We start from the raw sequence: 20,099 nt of genomic DNA, 5'->3' as shown, positions 1-20,099 counted from the left end.
CATGCGTGTTGTTGTGAATGAGAAGATGTCATTCTTTTTTACAGCTAAGTAATATTCGTGTGTGTGTGTGTGTGTGTGTGTGTGTGTGTGTGTGTGTGTGTGTATACACCACATCTTTATTCATTTATCTTTCAATGGACGCTTGGGTTGCTTCCATATCTTGGCTATTGTAAGTAATGTTGCAATAAACAGAGAGGTGCATATATCTTTTTAAATTAGTGTTTTCATTTTCTTTAGGTAAATACCCAGAAGTGGAATTACTGGATTATATGATATTTCCATTTTTAACTTTTGAGGAACTCCCATACTGATTGATTTCTATAGTGGCTGCACCAATTTACATTCCTTCCAACAGTGCAGAAGTGTTCCTTTTCCTCCACATCCTCCCCAACACTTGTCTTTTTGATACCAGCCATTCTGACCGGTGTGAGGTGATGTATCATTGTGGTTTTGATTTGCATTTCCCTGATGATGAGGGATGTTGAGCATCTTTTCATGTGTCTGATGGCCATCTGTATGTCTCTGTTGGAAAAATGTCTCTTTAGGTTCTCTGCCCCCATTTTTTAATTGGATTATTTATTTTTTGGTGTTGAGTTCTATGAGTTATTTGTATATTTTGGATATTAACCCCTTATTGGATATATGATTTGCAAATATCTTCTCCCATTCAGTAGGCTGCCTTTTTGTTGAAATGTATGATTTCTGTAGAAAACATTAAATTATCAAAATTGCTATAAGAAGATCTTTTTAAAAAAAAAGAATTTATTTTTAAAAATTATCTCCACATCCAGCATGGGGCTCAAACTTAGAACTCTGAGATCAAGAGTTGCATGCTCTACCAACTGAGCCAGCCAGGACCCCAAGAAGATCTTAATATCTGAATAGACATATGCATAGAGCAAACGTTAGAAATTATTCATAGTTGCCTCTCAAAAATAACTCTGGACGTGGAGAGTTTCATGAGTGAATTCCTTCAAACCTCCAACAATTCATATGCCATATACATAGATTTAATATTTGCAAAACTAACACAACACTGACATTAAATCCTGTCAAGGTGGAGGATAACATAAAGGAAGGAAATAAACCGATTTTACCTAAGAAAATAGATGTGGAAACATTAAGCAAATTACTGACAAAATGAATTTAATAGGATATTAAAAGAATAAAATGTAACTTTCACTTTGATCAGTATGAAAAATTAGATTCTTTAAGACAAAATAGTTTAAGACAAAACAGAACCTGCCTGAAACATACTGATGTTTTCAAATTATATTGCTAACCTATAAGACATAACAGAAATCTTCCAGACATGTTGGGGGTGGTGAGGGCAGGACTCTAACGAAGCGAGGGCCCTAAGCACTCAGAGAAGGCTGGGCTGCCTGGGTGTGGGGAGTGGTTAAGCCAACATCACTCGTCCATTCAAGTATTTATTCAACAAGTATTTAAGGGGTACTTGCTGTTTGCTGGGCTCTTCTCTAGTTACGACAGACACAGCAATCAACAACACAGATGAAATCTCTGAGCTCCTGCCCGCATTTGGAACTATAAGAGTCTGTAGTAGAGGAGATAGGCAGGGGATAAATTAATAAGTATAATAAGGTTTTAGATGGTGCTAAGTGCTATGGAGAAAAATCACGCATGGAAGAAGACAAAGTATGTTGGGTGGGCTATAATTTTAGATCGGGTAGTTGGGGGAATGCCTCACTGGGAAGACTGGCAGAGGAGGGAAGAGCATTTGGGCAGAGAGAAACTCACACCATAAAGTTCATATGGTGGGAGTGTTTGTTGTGAACAGTGAGGAGACCAGTATGGCTGAAGAGGAGTGAGTGAGGAAAAGAATAACATACAGTAGGATGGATTAAAGGTAGATATACTGAGGACACCAAAATTTGGAAAAAAATAATGGGAATCATAGAATAAAAATTAGAATAATACAATTAGAAATTGCAGTAAAGCCCAGGAAGCAGGGCTCCTTTTTGGAGGGAGAGCTCCTCCTTGCTCGTCTCCGATTTTCTCCTTAGTTTGTGTGTATTCCTCTGAAGCATGCTTCCTTCAGGCTGATCAAAGGGTCTGAGTGGTTGGGTTGGCTGTAATTGCATTTAGGAAAGGAAAGGGGCGCCTGGGGGGCTTAGTTGGTTGAGCATCTCAGGTCATGAATCCGGGGTCCTGGGATCGAGCCCCTCGTCGGGCTCCCTGCTCAGTGGGGAGTCTTGCTTCTCCCTCTGCCTCTCCTCCCTGCACATGCACTCTCTCTCTCTTTCCCATTCTCTCTCTCTCAAATAAATAAAAAATAAATTAAAAAGAAAGGAAAGAATGGAGCAGACACATGTCACATCGCCACCAGCGCATACATCCTGTCCTGAATCATGAAGTTAGGTTTAGCTTAAAAACCGAGTTGGAAACGTGCCCAGGTAGACGCTCACACACTTACCAAGGTGTAAACCTCAGTCTGAAGGCTGATGACTCTGCAGGTGTTCTTCCCGTCCTCACAGGCGTGTTGGACACACCATTAGTGTGGGGGGGTGTTAGGGGCCTGTTCCTCATATATTTGTTGAATCATATTGTACATCTGAAACTCATATAACACTGTATATTAACTATACTTAGATTTAAAAAAGAGTGAAAACCCAAGGACGTTTCTCAAAAGTTACCAGTTGTGGCTTGATCCTGCCCTGGCATAAGCCATAAACAGCATGACCCAGCCCCCCCGACGCAAGGGTGACCTGAACACATAACATTACCAGTGACCTTCAGAGTCCCAGGCCTACTGATGCCCTGGCATTGTAAGGTGGCCCGCGAGAGGCCTCTGGGGCTTGAGGACTCCAGGAAAAGGCCGTTTTATCAAGGCACCAGCAAGCGAGGAGTTCTTCAAAGAATGAGTCGTCCACAGGCTTGCTTTCTACATCTGTCCAGTCTCCTCTGCCCATACTCTCCGACCTTTCTCCCATCTTAGAACGCACCAACTGAGGGTCCCCCAAGTCTCGCTCTGGGGAGCAGGGGTGGGGAGGTGGCCTTCGTGGCTGGCCGGCTGAGGTGAAAAGGGGGCATCCCTTGGGGCTGCATCCCAGCCTGTGTGAGGGAGGGACATTTGTATCTGAGACGTTATCCAAGACAAGATCCTGGAGTGCTGGAACAGGATGCGCTCAAGGCTGACTCTTTATCCTCGTCCCAGAGAGTTCTGAACAAAAGAATAATTCCTGTTACATTTAGATGCCAATTATCCTGGGGGCGGGGGGAGGAAGAGATGAGGGTGGAGGGAACATTCCTAGTAATCGGAGTGTTTGGCTGATTGGTAACTGTTTACAGCTTGTTTCTTTCTAGTGCGTACCCCTTGAAATCATTTTCTTTGTAAATGTGAAAAGCCATATGAAAAAAAAACAACAACCTTGATTACCCTTCTTTGTATTTCAATCAGCAGCATGTCAGCCTCTGAATAAACTATCATTCCTTCACAGTGCCTGTTGAGGAGAACATTTAGACTACATTTAAAAAAAAATACCTTGGTAGGGGTCTCAAGAACAATTAGCAATTAAAATAATCTATTTTCTACGCTTCCATATCAACAGGGCCGCTTGATTGAGTTCACAGTCTCAGGCACGGCTTTGCTCAGGAGGCTCGCCTTGCCCAATCCAAGCTGCTGGAATCACCCGAGGCATCTTAAATGTTGGGAGACAGCGCCCCGTGCTCCCAAATCTATTAGCGCGTCAGTCACTTTAGAACCGAACTTGATGCCTTTTCCAGAGAATATGCTTCTAGGGGTCACCAGGGCTCCCCTTGAGCCCTCCCACCCCCACCCCGGAGCCTGGCTTCGCCCACAGATGCTAGTCCGGCGGGGTCAGTCCCAGAGTAACAGACTCCCAGCACCAAGCCCTGCTACACAAAGAAGAGAACGAAAAGTCGCTGGGTCCAACCCCCAGTGGATTTTTACAGATAAACAACCCGAATCCCAGCGAGACTAAACTACCTAGTGATGGCCGTGGCACCCAAGGTTCCTGAACCTCATGCCAGTCGCCCCCCCGCCCCGGGGGTGGTCTTTATGGGTGGACATTGGCTTAGGTGGTTTCTCTTGTGGAAAAAGCAAGGTGTGCGCTTTGCACAACAGTTTGGGTGTGATCCTGATTTCAGGCAGCGGAATAGACTTGAGGACTTCTCAAGGCCAAGGTCAGGCCCAAGAGTCTGAGAGCTGCAGAAAATATGGTAGAGCTCTGTATAAGTGGGTGGCCATCCTGCATGGCCTCCTTGCCCGCCCTTCGCAACCTTCCCGGAGCCCGCACACCAAGGCCTGCAGCAGGGCCAGCCCTTGCTGAGGGGGAGAGGCGCCACCTCCCTGGTCAGGGGGCACCGGCTCTCACACCCCCATGGGCAGCTGATGCTGTGATTTTGCAGCCTGGGTCCCTCTCTTGTCCCTGCAAGTACTCCAACGGGTGTAGGACCGGGGGATGCCAATGGCAAGGACCAGGGTGACCTGGGCAGGGGACTGACACTGAGAAGAGTCAGCAAGACACGGTGCAGCAGAGAAGAAACATCCCCAACCGGAGCTAAGCCATTGCACCTGGGCCCGGAGTCTGGGTCAGGAATGGAAGGGAGGGTCCCTTTGTAGAGCCCCTTGGGTGACCATTTCCACCTTACCTAAGACATCCGTCATCCCTGGAGCCTAGGCTCAGCTGTCATTCCAGGATCAGAATAATGACTGCATGGTAAGAACCCTCCCTAGGGCCTCCTCCCTCGGGCAATTCAGAAGCAGGCAGGACTGGGAGGAACAGACAGAGGGTCCCCCATTGCCAACATGCATTGAGACCTGGTTACCACGTGACCCTCTACAGAATATCTTCAGTGGGCCGGTGAGGCCTAGACTAAACTCAGTTCAGCAACACTTGCAGAATGTCCGAGCTAAGCTTCAAAGGGCTTTGCCATTAACAGCAAGCCCCCAGAGCCCAGGGACCCCCCCCCAACCACCAGAGATCAGGATGCACTTACCAAAAGTGGCTCGGGCTCATTCTAAAACTAACAGGTTGATAGTTTATGACACAGAATAACCAATTAATGAAAATGATAGTAAAAATAAAACAGTAAAAAAAAAAAATCAACCTCTTATAAGCCTTTAAGCATTTTTTCACTTCTGTGATTTTTTTTTTGAAATGTAGGAGTGCTTGCATGAGAATTGCAATATTTATGAGTCCTAGGACTATTTTATGAATTTATGTACTTTTTTTTCTTTAGGAAATTGTTTCCAAAGTGGGGCATTTTTTCCTAATTCATTTCAATCAGTATGCTTACTCTTGCTTGCTTAACAATGCTTTCTGTGAATTTAAAATCTCCTCTTCGGTTCTAGGTAAATCTCTGAAAGGCTATTGATCAAAACTAATCTTTCATATCACTAGTCTTTGTATTGTTAATGTGTGTGCGCTCCAGGATTACTTGTGTGTAAATGCATCCTCAAGTAATATTGTCCACTCCCTCAGTTATTTTGCTTTTTAAACTGATAGGAGTTAGTTTTCAGTGAGGAATTCCTGCTTCACTGTTCCAAGTAAGAGGCCCCGAATTGTGCGTTCTGCCTGAGTGCCGGCAAGATGGAAGGTCATGGCCGCAGGAGGGTACATCAGGCGCTAAGAAGATGCTGCGGGTGTAACTCATGTTCCCGTACCTGCCTGCACTCCAGGGTGTGTGTTTATAGAGCAGAGGACAGCCTCCGTTCTGCTTCTGGCCCCTGGGGGAGGGCCGGGGGGCTTCCACCATCCGAGGAAGGGACCCTTTTCATGAACATCTCTCTAAGGTTCTAGAGAAGCGGCCGGAGCTCTTCAGGAGAGTCTTGAGGAGAATGGTGCACGATGGGGGGCAGAGGGCGGGAGACGGGTTAGCACAGTGGTGGGGGCAGCCATTTTCCCGGCCTCTTCAGAGACATCCGAGCGGTGTCCTGCTACCTCCAGGGACCGTGGCCCTGCTGTGGTCAGCGCTGATGTCCTCCCAGCCGGCACCCTCCAGCAGCAGGGATGCCTCATGGCCGCCAGCAGGAGCGACGTGCAGGCCAGAGAGAGGGGCCAGCAACCTGCTGTGGTGACTGCAGCTAATAGCCTGCTTGGTGCTGCCTTCAAGGCCCCCTGTGGAGACTCCCCCATGAGTCTCCCCCATGAGACATGAGGATTGCTATGTCCCCTTTAAAGTATGTTTAGGGAACCTCAAACTATGGTAATCTGGGCATTAAAAATGAATGGGGGGGGTGCCTGGGTGGGTCAGTTGGATAAGCATCTGACTCTTGGTTTCGGCTCAGGCAGGTCACGATGTCAGAGTTGTGACATTGAGCCCTGCATCGGGCTCCATGCTTGGTGTGGAGCCCGCTTAAGTTTCTCTCTCCCTCTCCCTCTGCCCTCCACCACCGCTCTCTCTCCCTCTAAAAAAAATAAAAAAATAGATGGTACTTCATATTGTAGCCACAGGCTAGTGAAGCCTGGATGTACCCCGTGTACCTATGATGATTATAATGCTAAATTAAAGAGGTTAGCCAGACAAAACATTTCTTCCCTCTTTATCCTAATTTTGATAGTAAATACTGACATTAAAAAATTCAGTTAGGGGTTCCTGGGTGGCTCAGTCCGTTGAGTGCCTGCCTTCAACTCAGGTCATGATCCCGGGGTCCTGGGATCAAGCCCTGCATCGGGCTCCCTGCTCAGCGGGGGTCTGCCTCTCCCTCTCCTTCTGTGCTCACTCTGTCTCTCAAGTAAATAAACAAAATCTCAAAAAAAATTAATTCAATTAAAACTTCACTGAGATTTTCTCACCTATGAAATCAGCAAAAGTCCAAAAATTTGCGGACATTCTCTGTTGGTGAGACTATGGAGAAACAGGTCTCATGATACAGAATGGCACGACCAATTTAAGGGCAATTTGACAATATCTACCGGAAAACCTACACCCACCCTTTGACCTGGCAATGTCACTCCTAGGAATTGATCCCAAAGATACATTGGCAAGACTGCGCAATGGTATTCACTACAGCACTGTTAGTGAGACCAAGACTGGAAACGATCCAAATGTTCTTCAGTAGGCTGATGGTTGAATAAACTATGCTTGGGCACACAGTGGAGTATTATCCAATTATAAAAAGAAATGAAGAATATCTCTATATGCTATTCTGGAGCGATCTTCAGGATATAGTAAGTGAAAAAAATCACAGTGGAGAAAAATGTGGGTAGTATCCTACTATTCATCTAAAAAAGAGGGAGACTTCTCCAAATAAACCCTCCTTTGTAGATTTGCATTGGAAACCATTATAATATTTTACATAATTTTAAAACAAATTAAATTTAAAAAAGCAATCCCCAGGGGCACCTGGGTGGCTCAGTCAGTTAAGCGTCTGACTCTTGATTTTGGCTCAGGTCATGATCTCAGGATCATGAGATCAAACTCCGTGTGGGGCTTTGGGCTGGGTGTGGAGCCTGCTTCAGATTCTCTCCCTCTACCTCTGCCCCCCCGCCTCCCCCTACCTCCCCAGTAATGCGCAAGCATGCATTTTCTCTCTCTCTCTTAAAAAAATAAAATAAAAAATAAAAAAGCAGTCCCCAAATAATCAAGACCAAAGTGAAACAATGCACCTAACTGTCCATCATGTTGGTGTAATAACTACACAGAGAGGCACAGTTTTAAGTGATTCTACAACATGATAATTTGACTGTATATCCATAATGGGCTACTCCCTAGGCCAAAAAAAAAAAAAAAAAACTTCAAAAGAAAAAAAATTAAACCATTTTCAGTATCATATTTTTGGCATAATTACATTGGTGTCATTGGGAACTGGGATTTTCAGGATGGAAGAAAAGAGAAACCCATATAAGATGAATAAGGTTGAGTAAAGACCCTATAGTTTTCGATTTGAGTGAGAAATACCAGTATGCAATCATATTAAACTCATTTTTTTATCTTAAAAAGTTAATTTCCTAACTCTATCCATGAAAAGGCCTAAAAACAAGGAACATTCCAGTGGCAGGAAGTAGTTTGTGGTCTCTAAATATTTCCCACTGAAGGAACCCGGGCTCCTTGAAGAAACAGATGACCCCAGAGATGGGACAGGAAAAGTATAAGATGAACCTGGAGCATTTTGTCATAACCAGATGGCAAGCAAGCTATCAAACACGTAACCAGGATCATGTCAAAAGCACTCAAGGTCCAACTTGAGAGGGCCCACGCGGTTTGAAGATGGACAATCTGAGGATTAGTATGATTAGTGTCCACAAGAGAGTAAAACACTTCAAGGATGTGTCAATCTTGAATTCCTAATGATAAAAAATAAAACATCCATTGGTCAGGACGTCTAGGTGGCTCAGTCCTTAAGCGTCTGCCTTCAGCTCAGGTCATGATCTCAGGGTCCTGGGACTGAGCCTTGCATCGGGCTCCCTGCTCCATGGGGAGCCTGCTTCTCCCTCTGCCTGCCGCTTCCCCTGCTTGTGCTCTCTGTGTCAAATAAATAAATAAAATCTTAAAAAAAAAAAAACACACAAAACATCCATTAGTCAACTTTTGAGGGTATTAGGTAACCAAGTAATTATTTTGAAAAGTGCCTGCTATATAACCAAAATGTTTGTGTCCTCCCAAAATTCATGCGTTGAAACCTAGTGCCCAGTGTGATGGTATTTGGGGGTGGGGCCTTGGACAGTACTTATGTCCTGAGAGTGGAGTAATTGTGTCCTGAATAGGACTCCAGGGAGATCTCATCCTGCTTCTGCAAGATGGCCGTCTGCCATCCAGGAATGGGCCTTCCCAGACATCGAATCTGCCAGTGCCTTGATCTTGGAATTCCCAGTCTCCAGCACTGTGAGAAATAAATTTCTCTTGTTTATAAACCACCCAGTCTACTGTATTCTGTTGTAGCAGTCCACATGGATTATGAGACTGGCAAATAAAAGGAAGGTCTCAAGCACCAGTCCTGCCTTTCCTATAGGGACTGTATTCGGGGAGAGTCAAATCCTTGATTTGGGGGAGGTTTCTCTTTAAGGAAGTAATCCAGATGATCCGTAGGTATGTCATGCTGCACTACCACTTTGCAGTCCCTAATGAAAAGATGGATCCAGGTCACCATCATCAAAAAAAGAGAAACAAGCAGACATTTGCCGTAATCTTACCCCAAAATTCCACACTGAATCTGTGATGTCCTGACAGCGCCGACCTAGTTTCCCTGGTCCAGCCTCCAGAGCAGATGAGCTCAAGGGCAGCGTGTTTGAGGTTAAGAAGGGAGAAAAAAATCATTTCCTCCCTCGTTCAGATGGTTACTGAGAATGCGCCATCCTCTGAGATACGTATTGAAACTCCCATCTTACAGGTGAAGGGTTAAAGTGGCCAAGTTGAGATTCAAACCCAGGTCTTTCTGACTCCAAAATCTGTATTTTTGGCACTTTATATGTAATGTGGACACTCTGCCTTCATCAAGTTCTGTGTCATGGATCTGACATCCCCCGTCCGTCTTCCAGTGAAGATCCTCAGGAAAGCTGCTGCCCCGAGAGCATGGCTGAGCTAGCCCTGCCTGATCCGCCCCTGGCCCAGTGATCAGCTGGGCCAGCCTGTCACTCTGAGGTCACGTGGACACAGGATTTCTGGGCCACTTGAAAGATAAAACCCGAACACAGGAAGCGGCAGAGGAGCTTGGGACATGAAAACCAGTCAGCTCCTAAAAATGTGCGGTGGGCTGGGCGGGGGTGGGGGGCAATGGCTGAGAGGATACAGCTGCTGCCCCCCCCACGCCCATGTGGAGCCCACATTGGGTGTCCCCCCTGTGGTCCGCAGCAGGAAGGGCCTGTCCAGCCACTCCCTTGCTGCCCTGGGAGCTTCTGGGCACTTCCCAGGAAACAGAGTGTGTCTGTTGACTGCTTTACTCCAAAACTCCACAAAGCCTTTGATCGATATGTGAAATGCATAAAATAAAGAGATAAACCAAGCCTGTGAACTTCTCTTCTTTCTGCTCCAGACACGTTGGCCTTGTTCGGATCCATAACCATGCCATGCTCCTTCTCACTTCGAGCATGCGGGGGTTCCTCTGCATGGAACCCCCTTCCTTCCCTCTTAGCGGCCTAACTCCTAGGGCTCAGCTTACTGTCACTTGCTTGGGAAAAACGTGTGAGCCCATCCTCCCATCACACACCCTGGATTTCTCAAATGACTTAATTACCCCTGCAATTCAAAAATGATGTAATTACTTATTTACATTCTTCCTCTCTTGATGATGAGCTGCAAGCATCTGGATCTGGTTTATCAGCTTCTACTTAACCACAGTCCCTCCAGTGTTTCCCATGAAGGAATTGAAGGCAGGATTAAATGGCAAGTCTCAGGTGTGGCTTAAGCCAGAGTCTGACATCGCCTTGCCTTCGAGCAGCAGGCCCTGGACACATCACCAAAGGTAAGTAGTCCTCTTGGTGGAGGTGATGGGCTCAGAGGGGGGATCCCCAAGGCTGTCGTGCTCACTGCTATTTTTTGCAGGACCTACAGAGTACCTGGGTCACGGTAGGTACTCCCTGAATACTCCACCGGATGACTGATGTTGGAGACCTGCCTGGTCGTCCGGGTCATGGGGTGCACAAAGAGTTTCCGAGGTGTGTGGTTAGGATGACCTTATGTCCCCCTGTGCCCGGATTGTCCTGGCGGTGTCCTTTCCCTTCCAAGAATGTCCTAGTTTGGAGCACCACGTATTTGGATGCCCTAGCGGAAGAATCAGCCAGTCCAAATTCTTCTTCCTATTAAATAGATATATCTCAGTAAATCAAAATCATTTCAAGGTATTCGTATCTTTGAACCAACTTCTACATGGTTTAGCCAAAGCCCTTTTAGACATACTCTGAGCTAGAAATGAAGGCAGAAGTTTCCTCTTATCTGCAGAAAGTGGTCAGCTACTGGCCTACCCTGACCCCATGTGTTTTATAAAGTTAATACTAACCCCAAATTCTTTTTGATGAGGAAAGGGAGAGTCAGTCATAATTCTATTTTTGTTCAGCAGCTAACACTCGAGTCCTGGGTGGAAACATTGGCCATAATGCAGGGCAGGGATGAAAACACCTCACTCAGGGCTCTAAATTCCTTTCTCACATGGATTCTAGATTCAAGAATTTCCATGTAAATCACTTTTTTCCCCCTTATATGAGAGTAATAAATGTTTAATTTGGAAAATTTAGAAAATAGTTATGCAAAAAGAAGAAAATCTAAATCTCCATAAACCGATGCCCAGAGATAGACACTCTAAATACTTTGAGGTCATTTTTCTCCCATGAAAATATATACTTCTTATTTTTAAAAAATGAAAGCACACTTGGGGAGCATTGAAAACAATTTAATACAGAAAGTATAGAGTAATCTAACAAGCATACCTGCACTGTTCCCCCGCAGCGTGGATGAATGCCAACATCTGGTAATAATGTACGTAGCTCTGTGTGTGTGTGTGTGTGTGTGTGTGTGTGTGTATGGAGTATCTCAGATAAAGTTGCTATCCCCTTGGTTTCTCTTTGTGATTCCACTCACCTTCCTCTTTCCCCAAGAGTAATCAATAACATGAATTGACATGTCTGTCTCCTTCCAGGCTGTGTGTGTGTGTGTGTGTGTGTGTGTCTAGTGTATGTGTTTACAGTATTTAAATAAAAGGTAATATCTGTGCAGATTGATCGGAAACCTGTTACTTCCCATCTACAGTATTTAGATCTGTTAAATTTGTTACTGTTGATATAAGTAACACTAGCTGGTTTGCTTAAACAGCTGGTAGCATTCTGTTGTATGTATATTTCACTTACGCCTCTGTTGTTAAAATTTAGGTTGTAGCCAATATTTTACTATTACAACCATTGCTGCAAGGAAATCCCCATTGCAAGTTCCTGTGTGCCCTCCTTCAAGGGTTTCTTAAGATGTGTATGCCGAGCTGGAATGGCTGGTTGAAGGGTATCAATATGTCAAGATGCCAGGGACTTCCACATTTCTCATCAGTGCTTGGTACTGTCAGGCTGTTTACATGGTTGCCAATCTAATGGGCTAGAAACCATCTTTCCCTCTGTTTCATTACCCTTCTTCCCATGATCGCCTGTGAATCTAAGCCACACGCTGTTTTGTAACTGCTTTGTGCACCTAATGCATCTTGAACACCTTCTCAACATACATAAATACTCTCACGCATAACTTTAAAGCATAATGTTTTGTTTGCCGGCGCCACTGTTGATGTAGCAAAGGGCCCACCATCGGGCATTTACACTTACGTTCCCGAGGGTTTGCCATTAGAATGGCACCCAGGAGCTCTTGCAGCAGAGTACTGAAGAGGGCAGACTTCTGAATCAGATAAAACCCAGCGTTGCCTCTGGGACCCACCACTTGCCAGTCCTGCAGCCCTGCGCAGGCCCCTTGGAGGGAACCAGACCACCACTGCCCCGCTAGGGTCTCACGGTGCAGCAGGGCCCCTGACGCCAGCTACAGTCTGAATCACGAGTCTACCATTTACCAGCTGTGTGGCCCGAGGAAAGTTCTCCAACTCCTCGGCACCTCAGTTTCCTGTGTGTAAAATTGGACATGATAAGAACAAGACCCAGCTCGGAGGGTCGTTGGAAGGAGGAGGCGACATAATGGATGATGGTTTCAGCCCAGCCTGGCATAGAAGGATATCTAGCATCCTTTAGGTGCCCACCATTCAATCTAATTGGAATAAAATGGAATTGGCACTGAAAGGGATCATCATAGCCACGTCTGATTTGCCCAGATGGAGAAAGTGAAGCTTGGAGGAATTAGCGATTGGCCCGAGGTTGCACAGTGCGCTGCTGTCAGATCAATTTGTGGAAACACGAGGAGAGGTTCCCCGGTCCCCGGGGTGCTTTCTTGGGCACCTCCAGCCCAGTCACGAGAGGAAAGCCGGAATGCCAAGAATCCGTGAGGTCTCATTCCGTCCACGTGTTCCTTCCATGGAGTCCCAGGACGGTTCTCCCAAGGGATGGCCCCACAGCCACTCTGGGGCTGCAGAGCGGCTCCAGGGCACCGCAAGGTAGGTGCTAACCTGCAGTTCCGAGCACCTTGTCGCCAAGCAGGGGATGCCAGTGCAGGGGAGGCACAAAGCTCTGTGTTCTGCTCACTGCCAGGAAACAGGGGGGCCTGATCAGTGACTGTGGCCACTAATAAATCAAAAGCTCTAATTGTCTGTCAGAGAACCCCCGGGGGGTGGAGGGTGGGCACAGGCTAAGATATGCAAGTTGCCGGGCAGCATGTAACCCTTCGTGACCCCAAACATCTTGTCGCTGTTCCCGTGATTTGTTATCTCACCCGGAGCAGGCTGGGGCCACCTCACCTCGTGGCTGCTCGGCCTGGGCCAGGCCCGACAGCAGGGGTGACAGGCAGGGGACCGCAGGGGACACTGCCACAGCCTGGACACCGAGAACCGCAGCTGGAGGTCTTTACTCTCCCGCCCCTTTCCTCTCTCTGTTCCCTCCCGGAGTAAGTCTTGGGCTTGCGTCACTGAAGCACAAGACAGGGACGTTTCTAAAAGGCAGTAAATACCGTTTTCCTTTCAGTGTAAATCTTGGGTATCAAGATTATCCAAACGTAGGAATATAACCAATGAGATTTCTGGAGATTCTTCTCAATCCTATGTCTACAATATCTAGGAAGATGTTCTAAAACTTTCTAAACCACTAGACATCTCAGTCCCTGTCAGTGCTTTTCCCTGTAGTCACAATAATGACAAGTGCTGGGACTCCTATTTTGATTAAGCTGAAAAAGTCTCTCCCTTTCAGGACCCTTCTAGAAGAAAAAAGAATATATACATATAAAAATAAATATATATAATCGACTTTGTGTATAGATTCTATTATATATATGTGTGTATATATGTATGTATGTATTTATCTAATTGTTTCATTAAAAAACTCTCTGGATTCGAAAGCAAATTCACAATTCAGAGTGACTGCTAAAAATACATTAAAAAGCCAACATGCTTTATGTACCCATGCTAAGTTTGCAATACTTTCTAAGCTAGTCCAGTTGAGAGTTGCATCCCAAGCCACAGAGTTGGGAAGCTTGAAAATGGAGGGCGGATGGCCATGGCACTGGGGCCCAGTCCTGGGGAGGCCAGAGCGGACGGTGACGCAGAGGTCGGGGGCAGAGGCTGACCCTGGTGAGGAGGAGGGAAGGAGCCAGGTGACCGTTGGATGAGAAGCTTGTCTCCAGGGAGCAGGAAGCTAAGGCAGCTAAGTCAATGGCCTCAAATTTTCTTCCTGTAGAGACTGAGCCGGGTTCCGGCACCTCTGCCCTGTAGCTGGTGAGGGGGAGGAAGGAAGCTTCCAGACACATGTGACCAGGCTTTGGGAAAGTACTGGGCAGTGCAGGAAAAAATCTTCTGTTCCCTCTCTGGTGCAGAGAGGTTCTGATTCTCCTTCCCGTGACTCTGAGCTGGCCTCGGTGACGAGTGTGACCTATGGATTGTGTCAGAGGCAAGGTCACGTAATGCCGGAGGCTTGATCAGAAGACATGTGCCTCAGTCTTCTTGAAGACTTGCTCTGGGGGATGCCAGCCGCCACAGAGGCCATGCCACCCCTGAGACTGCCACACTGGAGTGGCCCCACTGAGGGTCTCGACGGTCCCCGCGAGCCCAGCCGTGCAGCTATTCCCCCCCCACCCGGCCCGAGGCACCAGCCAAGTGGGTGAAGCCATCTGGGTCCCTCCAGACCACGCGGTGGTTGCATCTACCTGACCTCAGTCAACGTCACATGGAGAGAACTGCCCTTCCAAGCCTGCCTGAATTCGTGGTCCCCCAAAAATAGAAACAGTAAAACACCGTTTTGTAAACCACTAAAGTTGGTTTAACGTTGTTCAGCAGCCATAGGTCACCAGAACAAGTAATAACCACTAAAGCTGAACATACCCACATCCTATGACCTACCAGTTCCACTCCTGGATATGCGTCTAACCACATTTACCTTTATTTGCACCAAAAGACATACACAAGAAGGTCAGAGCAGTCCCAACACAGTCCCAAACCAGAAAGAACCCAAAAAAGGCAAGATGAGAATTACCCGTCTGCTCGATTGCGCTGGATGGAGCCAGAAAGGAGCAAGGAGAAGGTGTGGCAGGGAAGCCTGGACTGGCGGCTTGTGGGCTGATTAGGGGAACTCCCAGTTAGATACGTTTTTTTTTTTTTTCTTTTCTTTTTTTAGGTAGACCCTACATGCAAAATGGGGCTTGGACTCATGACCCAGAGATCAAGAGTCACACGCTCTAGCGACTGAGCCAGCCAGGAACTCCCGATTAGGTGGCGGCAGAGTGCTGTGTATGACGTGAGCCAGCCCCCGGACGAGGGGCACCCCCACTCCATCCCATTCATTTGCAGCCCCTCCCCGAACTAACCCCATCTTCCTTATATGTCTGCGTTCTCAGCATTGCAGACTCGCACTGTGCGGGGCCTTGTGCCGGATGATAGGAGAGAAGAAAGCAAGGACAGAGGGAGAGACCCAGGCCAGGGCTGGATGTGACTGGCGTTTCAATTCCCACAGTGTCCAGGCCGGTGCATAGGAGGTGCTTCAAACCTTTTTTTTTTTTTTTTAAGCCGAAGAGGGGAAGTAAGCCAGAGCTAGTTGGGTTTAGGAGGTCCCCCTGTGAGGTCACCTGGAGCTGCTGTGAGCCCCTCTCTGTGTGCAGTCAGGTTAGAGGAGATTTGCCTGTGAGAAACTAGCCCCTGGTGCCCTCTCGGTCGGTGGACAGAAGCCAAGCTCTGTGGACAGCCTTCAAAGACTGACGCCCCTTCCCCAGCATCCCATGATGCTGCCATTATGATCAGCTCCAGGCACAATGGGCCCAACTAATAATGCAGCATCATAAAAAGGCAGATGGATCAAGGGGGCAAGGTGGAGTCCTGGAGGCTGAGGAGGGAGTTCAGCTGACCCCACAGGTAGAAGGAAATACGCAGTAGGTGCGTGGCATCTTACTGGATCTACTTACTGGGTCTGCTTTTGTGCTCTGGAGGCAGGACCTCTGGGCCCTAGAGAGCCAGGGTGCCCTGAGTCTGGGCAGAGCTGAGCTGGGAAGCCCCTCGTCTGTCTGCTTCCACCACAAGGCCAGACAAACCTCTGTGATCCACATCCCCCTGACAGCTGTAATTTAGAAACTGTGCGTGGTTTAGAAAGTGTATGTGTACACACATATACACACACGTGCACGCGGTTAATAGAATGCAAATTGTGCCTTGGCATCATTGATCTTAACGGTAATGAGGTATCTTTTAATAGATAAAAGATTAGAAATTAGAGGGGTGCCTGAGTGGCTCAGTTGTTAATCGTCTGCCTTCGGCTCGGGTCATGATCCCAGGGTCCTGGGATCGAGCCCTGCATCAGGCTCCCTGCTCCGTGGGAAGCCTGCTTCTTCCTCTCCCACTCGCCCTGCTTGTGTTCCTGCTCTCGCTGTGTCTCTCTCTGTCAAATAAATAAATAAAATCTTTAAAAAAAATATTAGAAACTAGAAAAAAATAGTTACAATTAGAAATGTACAACTAATATCGTGTGTGATTGGGAAGGGGGGGTCTTGTAACTATTAAAGGCTCAGAAACATAGCCTAGTGCAGGCATAGACACTGAGAATTCCAAATGAAGGGGGGGAAAAACTCACGTGTGGGACTTCTCCATGCCAATAGAGGGCGCCCCTTACCTTTACAAGCGTCCAGCAGTTTGGGGGTTTTTTTGGAGGAGGTAGGCAAGACCCTGAGATGTATTTAGTGTTTGTTTTGTTTTGTTTTGCTGTAGACTAGGGCATTGGGTGTGCGTGGGGGGGAGGTAATTGATGGCTAAAAAATTAACAAATGAATATTGCCAAAATGCCAAATCCCTTTTGGGTGGAATAGAGCTTAATCAACTTTATCTCTCCACTTAATCCCTAGGTCTGCCTAGATTGACCTAAAGTCCTTAGCCAGGTCCCCCCACCCTTGGCACGGAGCTAAGAGTTTAGGTTAACAGACTGGGTCGTTGTGTATTTCCATTTCCCACACAAGTGTGCGTTTATGTGTGACCAGCTACACGCGAGGGAATAAGCAATTCTGTGAAAGCCCACTAGAGGGAGCCAAATGACTGCTTTAGAACCATTCACTGCAGGGTTCCTCTCTGGGAAAGGGCTTTGGTAACATTCATCGACATATCCTCCTTCCTCCCCTTTGCTTCCCCTACCCAGAGATTTAAAAACTCAGAAGTAATCCTAGGACTAGAAATGCATATTCTGTATTTTATTGCTTAACAACTCACTTTAAACAAAAAAATAATTCCGCTGCAATAAAGCATTTAACAGTGTGAAGATTCTCTGCCTTCTTAATAAGGAGTAGAATCCTTGAGGAAATCTTGCCTTAGGAAGAAAATTAAATTGTGGATGCATAGTGAGGAATAAACTCAGTCAAGTATATTGGTGGGCTAGGAGTTGAGGGCAGATGGGAGAATGATTTATGATTATAAACAATTTACCCAAATGAGTTGATCACTTTTCATGTATTCTCAACTAACAGCATTTTACGGATCTCTTTTATTGTTATTATTATTATTTTTAAAGATTTTATTTATTTGACACAGAGAGAGCGACAGCGAGAGAGGGAACACAAGCAGGGGGAGTGGAAGAGGGAGAAGCAGGCTTTCTGCGTAACAGGGAGCCCGATGCGGGGCTCGATCCCAGGACCCTGAGATCATGACCTGAGACGAAGGCAGCCGCTTAACCACTGAGCCACCCAAGTGCCCCGTTTTATTGTTATTATTATTATTGGAGTAGAGTTGGAATACAGTGTTGCATTTGTTTCATTAGAGTAGGACAGAGATATTTGACAATTCTGTATGTTACACTATGCTCACCACAGTGAGTGTAACCATCTGTCACCATACAACGTGATTACAATATTATTGACTAAGCATCTGTTTTAGAGAGGACTTGACCATGAATTTTTCTTCTTAGCTCTGCATTAGGAACTGTCTAGACAAATGCATCTTTCCCGCATCTATCCTGCTTCAGACCTAGGAGACTGTCCATTGAGATCACCAGCTTTCTCCCATTGGCATTGCCTGTGACCGGGCACTCAGCATGCCAGGAACTGCTGGGGAAATGGGGTATCTGAATGCCAGCCGAGTTCTTTTAAAATAGACTCCCTTACCGATACCCAACCTCACCTTTCTATCCACAGCCTGGGGCTAATGGGTCCTTCTTCTGAGACCCCACACACTGTTACATATTATAGCTCCAATTCCATTATGTAGTTATTTAAATCTGATTTCCTTATAAAGCCGTCAGCATCTTGAGGAAAGAATCTGGTCTTGATTTTCTCTGTAGCTTCAGAACCCAGCAGAGTGCAAGGCACATCCTAAGACTTAGTGTTTGTGGAATATATAACATCTTTATGAGCACAGTGTACAATAAGAAAGAAGAGAAAACGAGTATTTACTGTGTGCTAGCCTGGCTCTAAGCAGTAGATATATGTTAACTCATTTAATCTCCAGAAATAACTTATGAAATAGGTATTACTATTTTTTTTAAGATTTTTTAAAATTTATTTGAGAGAGAGCTATCGAGAGACAGCGAGAGAGAGAGAGAGAAAGAGAGAGAGCACAAGTGGGAGGGAGGAACAGGTTCCCCACTGAGCAGGGACCCCCGAATTGGGGCTCGATCCCAGGCCCCCAGGATCATGACCTGAGCCAGACAGACACTTAACCAGCTGAGCCACCCAGGCGCCCCATGGGTACTACTATTATCTGCGTTTTAAAATTGAGAAAACTGAGGTGATTGATAAGGATTAAGTAATTTTCCCAGGATCCTAAGTGGTATAAACTATGGTTTGAATCCAGAAGGCCGATGCCAGAGCCAGCACACTCAGCCACAGTACCATGAACAACAGCAGCCGGGAATTAGAGAGAGGGTGGCTTTGCAGATCCTTCCCTGCTTACTGCCCACACATTAAGCTCACAATTGCGAAAAACCTGGAGTAGAGCAACATGCAACTTACCGAAAGCCTTAGGTGGGGCCAAAGGCCACACTGCTATAATGAGATCCCCTCCCTTCAAAAGAAATACAGTGACTGGAAGAGAAGAAAACCACTTGTTTCTGACTCCTGTAATAGTCTGGAGTGAGCATTCTGGCCCAGTGGGCAGCTCTACTCCATGTGGTCATCCAGGGACAGGGGCTCTTCCATCCTGTGGCCGTGCTGTTCCCAAGGGCCTTGTTCTCTCTGTGGCTGGGGCGTGGCCACACTGTGTCCAAGTCACAGCCAGCAGGAAGGTGGAAGAGAGCACGGGGGGAAGGCACACTCCCCTGTCTCAGGTGCCCCATCTTTGGGGAGAACTTGGTCGCAGGGCCACATGTAACAGCCGGGAAATGAGGTCTCATGGGGCAGCCGAGCACACGGCTCCCAGTCCATTACCATGGAGAAAGGCAAGGGGGATCTTGATGAGAAGTTAGCTCTCTCCACCCCACTCAGTGCTCAAGCCTGTGCCAGCCAACATTCACTTTCATAAGGATAGACATCGTCTGCTCATTAAAGAATAATAGTACATGGAAAAGAAATATATATATATTGAATGACAGATGAGGATTTTTAAAAAATTCATAACTGGAGGCAATGGTTGCTTAGCTATGACACCAAAACCATAAGCAACAAAAGAAAAAAAAAAAACTAGAGGGATGCCTGGGCGGTTTAGTCGGTTGAGCATCTGCCTTCGGCTCAGGTCATCATCCCAGGGTCCTGGGATCCAGTCCCGAGTCAGCCTCCTTGCTCAGTGGGGAGCCTGCTTCTCCCTCTGTCTGTCACTCCCCCTGCTTGTGCTCTCTCTCTCTCTCTGTCAAATTAATAAATAAAATCTTTAAAAAAGAGAAAAACTGGGCATCATCAAAATTAAAAACTGTTGTGTTTCTGAAGACAACCTCAGGAAAGTGAAAAGAAAACCCATGGAATGGGAGGAAAACCTTTGCAAATTATATATCTGAGAAGGGCCTTGTGTCTAGAATATGAAAAGAATTATTACAGCTCCGATATAAAAAGACAAAGAACCCCGTTTTTAAAATTTGGCAATCTGAAGAGCTATTTCTCCCAAAAAGATGTACAAATGACCAATAAGCACATGAGAAGTGTTCCACCTCGTGAACGACCAG

General features: G+C 46.5%; 1 protein-coding gene across 5 annotated transcripts in view; it reads left to right on the top strand.

Moving 5' to 3' along the window:
- Positions 1-8,840, top strand: part of MSRB2 (methionine sulfoxide reductase B2) — a 43,626-nt gene extending 34,786 nt beyond the window's left edge. For 3 of the 5 annotated variants that reach the window (XM_025891938.2, XM_025891937.2, XM_025891936.2), the window contains exon 5: positions 3,570-8,840. In XM_025891938.2, the coding sequence (XP_025747723.1) occupies positions 3,570-3,962 (393 nt within the window). In that variant the 3' untranslated portion in view covers positions 3,963-8,840. The other 2 variants (XR_012376082.1, XM_025891945.2) reach the window with 2 other exon arrangements.
- The last annotated feature ends 11,259 nt before the right edge of the window (positions 8,841-20,099 follow it).

Source organism: Callorhinus ursinus, unplaced genomic scaffold, assembly GCF_003265705.2.
Source record: "Callorhinus ursinus isolate GAN/ISIS: 27379988/994484 unplaced genomic scaffold, GSC_fseal_2.0 scaffold63, whole genome shotgun sequence".
In the NCBI taxonomy this organism is placed as follows: Eukaryota; Metazoa; Chordata; class Mammalia; order Carnivora; family Otariidae; genus Callorhinus; species Callorhinus ursinus.
The sequence above is the reverse complement of the archived record's forward strand: the minus strand, read 5'-3'. Positions and strand labels throughout refer to the sequence as shown.